Source organism: Eimeria mitis, genomic scaffold, assembly GCF_000499745.2.
Source record: "Eimeria mitis Houghton genomic scaffold, Emh_scaff1216, whole genome shotgun sequence".
Classification (NCBI taxonomy): domain Eukaryota; phylum Apicomplexa; class Conoidasida; order Eucoccidiorida; family Eimeriidae; genus Eimeria; species Eimeria mitis.
This window is the reverse complement of record NW_013568255.1, coordinates 2,462-12,081: the sequence shown is the minus strand read 5'-3', so window position 1 is coordinate 12,081 and position 9,620 is coordinate 2,462. Positions and strand designations below refer to the sequence as shown.

At 51.5% G+C, this 9,620-nt stretch overlaps 4 protein-coding genes across 4 annotated transcripts in view; 2 read left to right on the top strand and 2 right to left on the bottom strand.

Annotated features, from left to right (window-relative positions):
• Positions 1–31: 31 nt before the first annotated feature.
• On the bottom strand, positions 32–1,834 carry EMH_0032160 (uncharacterized protein; the record flags this gene model as incomplete). Its single annotated transcript, XM_013494605.1, has 4 exons — positions 32–367; positions 581–697; positions 917–1,225; positions 1,436–1,834. 4 exons carry the CDS (start codon positions 1,832–1,834, stop codon positions 32–34), a joined length of 1,161 nt encoding a protein of 386 aa, XP_013350059.1.
• Positions 1,835–2,237: 403 nt separating this feature from the next.
• On the top strand, positions 2,238–6,282 carry EMH_0032150 (glycosyl transferase, group 1 domain containing protein, putative; the record flags this gene model as incomplete). The annotated part of the gene is made up of 14 exons (XM_013494604.1): positions 2,238–2,265; positions 2,434–2,578; positions 2,714–2,759; positions 2,899–3,010; positions 3,263–3,379; positions 3,461–3,529; positions 4,364–4,505; positions 4,635–4,742; positions 4,897–5,021; positions 5,242–5,405; positions 5,555–5,641; positions 5,827–5,916; positions 6,034–6,082; positions 6,194–6,282. The coding sequence occupies 14 exons, from the start codon at positions 2,238–2,240 to the stop codon at positions 6,280–6,282; spliced, it is 1,371 nt and encodes a 456-aa protein (XP_013350058.1).
• Positions 6,283–6,906: 624 nt separating this feature from the next.
• Positions 6,907–7,962, bottom strand: EMH_0032140 (uncharacterized protein; the record flags this gene model as incomplete). The annotated part of the gene is made up of 1 exon (XM_013494603.1): positions 6,907–7,962. One exon carries the CDS (start codon positions 7,960–7,962, stop codon positions 6,907–6,909), a length of 1,056 nt encoding a protein of 351 aa, XP_013350057.1.
• A 702-nt stretch (positions 7,963–8,664) lies between these two features.
• EMH_0032120 (uncharacterized protein) overlaps positions 8,665–9,620 on the top strand; it is a gene marked incomplete at both ends in the record, with an annotated part of 3,218 nt that continues 2,262 nt past the window's right edge. Inside the window, one exon of the mRNA XM_013494602.1 lies at positions 8,665–9,423. Coding sequence (XP_013350056.1) covers positions 8,665–9,423 — 759 coding nt within the window. The remainder of the gene's footprint in view (positions 9,424–9,620) is intronic.

The window sequence follows — 9,620 nt, the reverse complement described above, 5'->3', positions numbered from 1 at the left end:
GAGCCCCAACAATGAGACTGGTAGTTCCCAGTCACCGTCTGCTAGACATCGCCACACCAAAGAGAGTGTTTTTTAGCCTGTTCAAGGCGGCCCTAAGCGGCAAGATGTCCGCCTTACCGGTTACGCGTGAGATGTAGAGCACGCGAGCCTTGCCCGGCGCTCTCAACAAGTCCTCTTTTATGATAAGCTGATGGGGAATTCCCACGAGATCTGCATGCGACTGCATTTGACGAAGCGTAAGGCCTTGCCGATCGTCAAAGAAAACGTCCGCAGGGCCCCCTGCTTCTGCCGCAGACTTATGCAGTATTCTGAACAAGGCCTGGCCTAAGCGGGCCGTGCGGCGGCCATCGTTCCAGCGTGCGGCAGGCTGAGGCAGAACTGCAACACAGAATGGTGCCACCTGAGGTGGAAACAATAGGCCTTTTGAGTCTTGATGCATTAGTGCCAAGTGAGCAAGCAGTCGGGAAACTCCAAGTCCATAGCTGTTCATCAGTGGCATGTTCAAGGCACCCCGAGAATCCGTGAAACGGGCTCCTGCCGCTCTGCAATACGTTTCGGGTAGCTGAAAGCAGTGGCCGACCTCCAAAGTCGAGCTGATTTGGGAGCCTTCCGCATATCTAGGGTAAGCACCATTTCCGCTTCCGTCTGGCAGATCCGGTCCCGGTGCTGCCTGGTCACTTCCTAGAATGCTGCGCACCTAAAGCAATAGCAAAAACGCAAGGTCAAAGGAATGTACTTTGGAAGCAGTATCAGCTATCATTATTGTGAATAAGCGGCAGCAAACAGGTAAGGGCTTTACACCAGAGGCATTCCTAGGGAAAGTTGTTGAGGGGTTCCTCACATGGTATTCGTGGCTACAAGGTCCCCCCATTGTTCCAGGGTCCGCACGCACTCTCCAAACTGGCCCTGCGCCCACCCGTGTAAGTATACGACGGAAGCAGGCATCCATTTTTTCGTAAGTAGTTTCTCTGCACAGTGCGTCTTTGTGAAAGGAATATACTTCTAGCATGACAAATTCACGAGCGCGGAGGCACCCCGCCCTGGGGCGGGCTTCATCTCGGAACTTTGGACCTATCTGGTAGAAAACCTGTGGGAGATCTCTATGGCTTCGGATGCCACTTGCCGCCAGCCACGCCGCTGCTTCCTCAGACGTTGGGGGCAAAAAAAACTGCCGGGCACGACGATCTTGCACCCTGTAGAGAGACGGGCCGAACGCGCGGACTCGCTGCGGAGAACAGTCACAGATGAACTACAGATACTTGTTGCGATTACAATTAAATTGGTTGCTCCTAATAAGAGGAGCGTATCGCGCAGATTCGGGATCCTGTCTGGGCAAACGATTAGTCGAGAAGTGCAGCATTTAAGCTGATGAGTGGTGTGCAGAAGTGGAAGTTCACGGCCGCGCTGCTATGTTTCCAGCGCTGGCAGGTCGTACATCTGAATTCTGCAGCCAATGTATCGGCATGATGTTTGGGAAAGACAAAGGTGAGGCCGTCCCTGCAAGTTCTTGGTGACAGACAGCTTCAATTTTCTTGAGCACGCGGAACCCCAACGGTAAAATGCAAAAGAATCCGGAAGCAGTAGTCTGCACCAGGCGGGCCTTCTCGAGTAATTGTCCCGCAGCAAACGCAGCATTTTCCCTGTCGTCACATGCCAGGGAAACGGTTGGCGAGTCGTTGCCCCTCGTCGCAGCCGGTGGGGCTGAACTTCGCTTGATCCCTGAAGAGGTACTAGGCGCCAATCCCCCAGGAGAAGCACTCTCTTCGTGAGACGAGAGACGCTCTTCGCCAGAATATGTGCTGTATCCCCCTCCTACGTGTGCACCGCCTGGCATAACTAAGCTGCTCGCACGAGAGGCGCGAGGCAAGCCACCACAGAGGTATTCCGCTCCTGCATGCCCCTCATCCGGAGAAAGTGCGAAAGCAACACCATTGCAACGGAGCCTTTCTTTACACCTAATAGCTAGTGCAACAGGGGCTACCGGAGTCCTCTTTAAATGGGACTTGAAACTAGGATTTGGTTCAACACCGAGGCAGCGCGCATGGTTCGCGATAAAGGCGCCAGCGCGCCTACATTTCGGAAGTCCCACTGAAATTGAAGCCTTCGCACCCTGTGTGCACAGGAGTTGAGGTGCCGTGGCAGGCGAATGGCAGCGGCGAGGAGNCGATCGCAGTGTATTGGAAGGGGAGCCCGAAGAGCAACGAGTAGCTGAGCACGCCATCCTTGCCTGCGCCGCTATGGAGGTGACCACCGCGATACTCCATGGTAGGAGAGGCTTGTTAAGGGCTCAAAAGCTGCATTTCAGAGAGGCTTGTTCAACTGAGGCTCTACTAAGGCACTGATCATGAATTTCCAGATCATGTATTTCCGAGGCTTAAATGCAGTGAGCCGGCTGCCTCGTCAGCATCGTGTGAGTTGCTCCTGCGCGGACAGGTAGGACCATGCAGACCCTCATGTTAAATTCAGTCTTTGAAGAGTTTAAACTTATTAATAACATGTTTCTGGTAACAGTTGATATGAACTTCAAGACAGAAGGTGAAGGGAAGCCTCGGGAGCTTTATTGCGGCCTAATTTTAATGTGAGTCGAATGTGAGTGGCGACCGCATGCAGCCGACCACCCCCGTAGCATGTATCCTACATAGGGAAGCGCAACCCTGCTGTTTTTTCTAACCCAGGTTGGATCGCGCCGCAATATTGGTGGTTTCTGCCTCAGGGAGCGGCCCGTGCCTACTAGCAAAGGCGGCGAATTTGGATTTGTAGTACGGCTCCCACGCATGTCTCGGGAATACCACTTGAACCACGATCATTTTCTGTCAACAAATGTCCACAAAACCAACGAAAGTCGCTTTTTTCCACCTCTGTTTGGGCGTTGGGGGCGCAGAGCAACTCGTCTTGCAGACTGCTCTTCAAACACACAGGGTGTTTGTAGACTCACGGCGCTCGCCGTGCACAGTTGATATCTTTACATCTTACTTCGATAAACACAGATGTCTCGAATCATCAAGAGATCGTGAGCAGTGTCACGATGCCGACAGTCGCAACAAGCTGCACAGATAAACGGGGGAGGCTAGCGAGAAGGGCAGTGGACCGCCAGTACAGAGCCGCTTACGTAGAGTGGTTCCTGCCAGCCGTCAGCTCATCTGATGCGGAGCGGCCTGCTACAGCAATGCCCTTCTATCCCCTGCTATGGTAGAACTGCTTGTTGCGTTTTTGGGACAATAATCCACTGCTGTATGTCATGAACCCTGTGTGCCCTTTTCAGCGAGACTGAACATACGCGTATTTGGATCGTTTTTGCCGCATGCAATTCTGGGGCGGTTTCGCGTCGTGTGCTCGATCCTGCGTATGCTCTACCTTATCCTTGCCGCCATATTCACAGGTGGGTGACGGGCAGCCAGTCGTGTTGTTCCTCCAAAGAGCTACCGAGCAAGCGACCCAGTGTTTGTTTCTTTTATTTCAGGACATATGGGCTACGATCTTGTGTTTAATGATCAAGTGGCAGTAGTGAATCCACTTCTCCGCTTGATTGGTAGGAAGGTGAGTCTATGAACAGGCTGCAACTCCGTCATGCACGCAGGATTTCATTTATTTGGCATCCTAGGTATTTGACACGCGAGTTACAAACTGGGCTCCGGGGGCCCCAATAGTGATTTTTGTGTTCTAATCACTTTATTCATCAGGTCATCTTCTACGGTCACTTCCCTGACCTCTTACTCGCCGACCGCGGGCCATCGGTTCTCCGCCGCCTGTACCGCTACCCGTTCGATAAGCTCGAGTCTTTGACTACTGGTATCCTCCCAAAGGGACCATGCGTGCCAGTCTGACACCAGAGTATAATTTAGGCCACATGCGTATTCCATCACCCAGGCAATCTCATGTTCACAATTATGCACAACTAGCCTACAAATGCAAACACTGCCTTGAGAAATTAAACTCAGATTATTTCATGTTAGCAAGTGGAAAATATTTCCAACGAAAAACCGGACGGCTGACTTCTTTTCGCGCACAGTTNATTTCATGTTAGCAAGTGGAAAATATTTCCAACGAAAAACCGGACGGCTGACTTCTTTTCGCGCACAGTTCAGCATTTCAGTAATTAAATATTCCAATGTAGTTCAATGTGATAATGAAACTGCTAGTCGGGGTCTGTTTAACAAGAATTTTCCAAATTCACAGTACCTTTGCGGTTCGCTGTCAATGCCTTGTTTCGACTTTTCATTAGATGCCGGCAGCTCAACATGTCGATTTGATGCCTGAAGGGAGCGCTTGTTGTGTTTAAAACCTTAACCTCCACTGTGCTGGAGTTGGACTTTGGTGCACAGTATTTGCCGCTCCACTGCTGTGATGCCCGATGACCGTGCAGGGATGTGTGACATGGTGCTGGTCAATTCCAAATTCACCGCAGAAACATTCTGTCAAACATTCCCATCCTTCAGGTGCGAACAGCCTGACTATGGATTCGCTGCGCATCCATCAGAGGCCTTCGAATGCGTTGTTAACGACAAGTACGCATCGTTTCTAGTCAAGGGTTTGGCTCCGTTGTAATATGGGTTTGTCCCGCAGGAAGGCCAAACCCCGTNGCATCGTTTCTAGTCAAGGGTTTGGCTCCGTTGTAATATGGGTTTGTCCCGCAGGAAGGCCAAACCCCGTGTACTGTACCCGCCGGTTAGCACGGAGGTAGAAGCATTCCAGCTGCACGGCGGCAGTGACAACTCCGATGCTACCTTCAGCGAGCTAGAAGGGTAGGTGAGCGGACCGGGAGAACGGCAGAAGACTACTGTTGAAGTTGTAAGGCGTTGCTTGCTGTGAGATATCTGTGATTTTAGGCCTGCGTAGATAGCCAATTGCCCTTTCTGAGTCACCCGTTAACCGAGCATATGTGTCCCTTTGTTGCAGCTTTGATTTATCAGTGCCCTTTGCTACTTCTCTAAACCGCTTCGAAGAAAAAAAGAACGTGGAGCTTGCAATAAGAGCCGTGGCAAGTCTTCCACGACGGATAAAGTGCAACTTGATCGTAGCAGGTGATAACCTTTTGCACATGTTCGACGCAGATTTGGCTCGTCGATACCGCGTAGGTACTTTGTAGGTAGACCTAGATGCTTAGCTTATGAAAGGATCGTGGAGAATTGACCAGCCTTGGCAGCGTCAGCGGTCTTCCTTCGAGGTGCACAGTGGGGGTTTGACTACATGCTAAGCATGACAAGCAGGATCTCTATACAGGGTGGGTCGTGTATGCTTTAGGAGGTTTCGACCCACGTCTACCTGAATGCAACAAATATTTACAGCGACTCGTGAAACTTTCGAAGGAGCTCAACTTTTGCGTTCATGGTTGTGACGATGGTGTAGACGCCAACGCATCGGTTACCCACAACTCGGAGGGTCGTTGTATTCTGTTCCTCAAGAATGTAAAGTGCTCGTTGAAGCTGTTCTTGCTCAAAAGAAGTGTCTGCATCCTTTACACCCCTCATGAGGAGCACTTTGGCATTGTGAGTGATGCGGGCTTGTGGCGTCGTCCCNGCTCAGATGTCTGCGTTTTCTGGGGCCTCCGTCTCAGGTACCGTGTGAAGCAATGTTCGTCGGTACTCTTCCCGTGGCTTGCAATACAGGTGGACCCCGGGAAACCATCGTCGACGGAGGAACGGTAAATGACTCTACCGAAGAATGTTAGCTAGTTCGTTTTTCGCTTGCAATCGTGATGCTTGCAGACGTGAGAGCACATACCTAGACAAACGTCTGCATGCAAGTGAACGCACTACGACGTGACTGTCCAGAATGATGTGGAGCAAGGGATGCCTACGGTCTCATTTCCGCTTCTGGCATGCTCAGGGTTTCCTCTGCGCCCCCACGCCGGAGTCTTTCTCTGCTGCTCTTGAGCGCATCGTGTTGCTGTCGGTGCAGAATCCTGAAGAGCTGGCGGTAAATGTATTAAAGTGCTCTTCCCTGCAGCTGTCACTACTTGCCAACATGACCCCCGACCACACGTATCGATACACACCAACTTGCCGGTCACTGCGTTTGCGAAAATGCCCTCAGGCCATGCGCTCCAAAGCTCAAGCGCATGCAGCCAATTGCTTTTCACCAGGTATGTGGAGGCTAATATTCCTTCTGCGCAGGGCACATCGGCCGCATTATACAATTCCTTCGCACACGCTTTAACACTTTAGCATACACATACACATTGGTTCCTGTGCAGATGTGTTTCGTCGGTCCCTTCAAGCTGTTATTGAAGATGTCACAGGAAACTGGGATGACAACTCCTTGGGACATCTCAAGAAAGGCTAGAGGCAAGAGTGCACATCGCGCAGGAAGGGGCACATTGACTAGCACCAGTTAAACGCAGTGCCTAAACAGCGTATAAACATTTTTTTGATGAAGCCAATAAGTGATGCCTTATGTTTGTCTATTCACGGCTTCGACTAAGCTGTGGAGTTGGATCTCAAGGAGCCTTTCATTCAGGGGCTCTTGGGTGGTACTGAAGGGGGGTGGTTCAGGCATTTGCCTACATTCACTTAACTACTCCTTTGTTTACTGCCTAAATGCAACAAGGAAGAGTCCGGTAGTTTTAGTGTTTCAAAATGTGTCAATGCGCCCTGGACAGCACATGAGCCAGACCTGAGCAAATTGAAAAAGGATAAGGGGCACGCATGGTCCACTGTGTAGACAACCACAGATTTGCCATCAGCCCATCATGAATAGCATAATACAAAAAAAGACGTAATCTATTATGCGAGGCCTCCTACACCCAGCACCCCATTTTAGAAGCACAAAGAAGCAAGCCTGCGCTTCCTGCAGGGGAGTGGCACCCAGTCAACGTGTACAGCACAGCTGGTGCACCATTTTCAGCAGATGCATCATGATATCATTTCAGCTTAGGGTAAGGCGCAGCAAAGCCCAAACACGGAACAACTATGGCAAATCGTACGCCGCCCGCACGTCTGCCACTGCTTTCGATACAACTGGTGCGGCTTCCATTAGCAAACGTTGTTGGGCGAAGAGAGCTTCGAGCCATTCGGACAGTTTCGTCAAAACTCGTTGTCCTTTCCCTGATGACTCTCCAATGCCAGACGGCCCCAGCATTCCGATCCCTCTCCCCAGTGCTGCAGGCTGGACGTCGGGCTGCAGGTGCGTAGGGTCAGACTGAGCTCCTTCGCCAACTCCAAGGTACAAACGGGCTGCCTCCATATATACATTAAGAAACGAATCATATAGGGGCTCCTGCATACCCGTGTTGAGCTCCTCAAGTGTGCTGTTCAAGCGAAAAATCGCCTGGCTGTCCGAGAGGGGAAGCTGCAAAACCTCTAGAGCGTGGTTTATACCCTTTGCTGGGGCCGCCAACTTGTCGGTCGCTTCCAAAAGGTACCCAATGATTTCAAACATCCCTGGCGATATTGACTCTGAAATATTAAAATCATTCAATAGCTCTACGGCAATTTTCTTCCTCTCAAGTGTTTCTTCCGTGGCGCTCCCAAAGTTTACTGAAAGCTCCCGCAGAATGGACTGAAGGACCGAACTGCTGTCAACAACCGTGCCATACTCGGACTCTAAGAGGGCATCTGAGTCCTCTGATTCGACAGAAAGTTGGGCACCGGCTTCTTTACTTCCTTGTTTCTTCTTCAACCCAAACGGTAAGTCCGCACTTGTATTCCATACAAAGAGCAGCGCGGCAGTCGCGATTGATGCAACCAGGAGAATACCTGGAGGCAACATAAACCGAGACTTGCGACGTTGAAGACTAGCTTCGGTGGACCACTCAACCAGAAAGAACGGATCTTCGTTCAGTTCCAGCGGAATGTTGTAGGTTTTACTCGTCTTTTCGGCGACATACTCCACTGCCGGGTACGCACCACCCCCGACCCTCTCGTCCCAATCGTCACCCAGAGTCTCGCCTAGAAGGAACAGAAGCGTAGCTGTGCTGAGCAACGACCACAAGTGGAGCTGCGATACAGTCCTTGAAAGTGTCATTTCCCGTTTGATGCGGTGCTGTCGAATTGCCCTGGGCTATTTGCTCCCCCTCATCGTATGTCAAAAGTTCCAGCTTCTTCTGTTAGTTCAAAATCAATAGATGGTTGACCATTTCAGCCCTCGTCTGCCACACGAAAGTTGTCGAGCGGATCTCCCGAACTGCCGCATGGCTGTCGAAGGTGCGCTGCTTAGCTTCCGAAGGCTGTGGAGCTGCGTCATGCAATAACAGGCTTCCTTCCTCTCAAAACTACAAAAACAGTGAAAAGCTGCTCTTCTGCTTGGCCGCAATGAGTAGATTTCTGGGAAAGCCCCATGCGGTCGAGCGCCAATCCATCAGCCCCGTGGATCGCATGGGGGGCCCCTACAGAAGTTTCCAGTTACACACAATACACTGCAGCTGCACTTAAGACTATTATGTTATTTGCGTTCTGGTTTGTGAGGGTTCTATCGAGACAGAGTTTTCTTAGTTGCCAGAGCTGCAGGATCCACGAGTCAAGCCGCCCTGTCCCGGATCTATCCGCAAACATTATCTGTCCTCTATACTTACTCAGGGAATTTTTTCCTTTTAACTTGAACAAAACTGAGAGTGGAATATATCTGAGTGTGAGGTGTGCGAATGAAAAGACTCAGTCACCTGCTGCTGCAGAGCGCTCCCNAGACTGCACGTAAACAGGCTCATGATACCCGGTGGAGACTGCCTCAATGGAGTCGGGCCCAGCTGCCAATTCAGTGCTTGTCAGCCCTTTGGCAGTTGATGATGTCTTTCGTCATCGGACCGTCCCTGAGGTGCAGGAGCTGCTCCGGCAGCTCCAGTTGCAACAGGCGAACGATGTGGAGGAATTGCGTTCCCTTATAGGCGTTCGTTACCTTTCTTTTCTCGAGGGTCTACCGGAGATTACCCGCATGCAGCAGTCGGCTGAAGATGCTTTAGAGGATGCCAGAGCCTTCGGTACGGGACTACGGCGCCTTGCAAACGCTTTAGGCAACGCTGTTTCTGAAGTTGGGGAGCAGCAATCTCGTGAGCACCAGCAGTTGTGTTTGGAGGAAGAGCTACCCCTACAGAACAGCACTCCGCTAGATGACTTTCTCTTCTCCTGTGAAGTGGATGCCTCTACGCCTGCCGTTTATTTTCCTCCCCGTAAGGGTCATAGGGCTGAACCAGCTCCCAGATTTCGGGTTTACCCCTGCTTGTCGGAGAGGCATGCCGCGCTGCAAGGACAAGCAGAACCACTCCGATATTTGCAACAGCAGCTCTTAGTGCTGCCCTCTCGAGTTTGGGAGGCTGCTAGGTGCCAAAAGTTCCTCGAAGCACTCCGCCTCATCCACATCGAGGGGACACGGCAGGCGGCAGCCGCAAGGGCTGCAGTTCGTGAACTTCAGCAGCAGCACCAGCAGGGGCTAAAACCGGCCCAGCAAAACATAGAACGGCTGATTTCAGGCTGCTTGGCTTTAGCCCAGCAGGTAACTCGTATCTCACCCTCTCTTCGTGTCTCATTGCGTGCACTCGCAATCCGTCAGCTGGCGTCTCCTGAATTACCACTTCCAGTGGTAGCCGACGCGGCTGCTGCAGCGACGCTCATATACCTCTTAGAAAACAGGGCTTCTGTGGGAGAGGCCACGAAGGAAGCAGAGAAAATATTGAGCGAATCAGCCGCGAA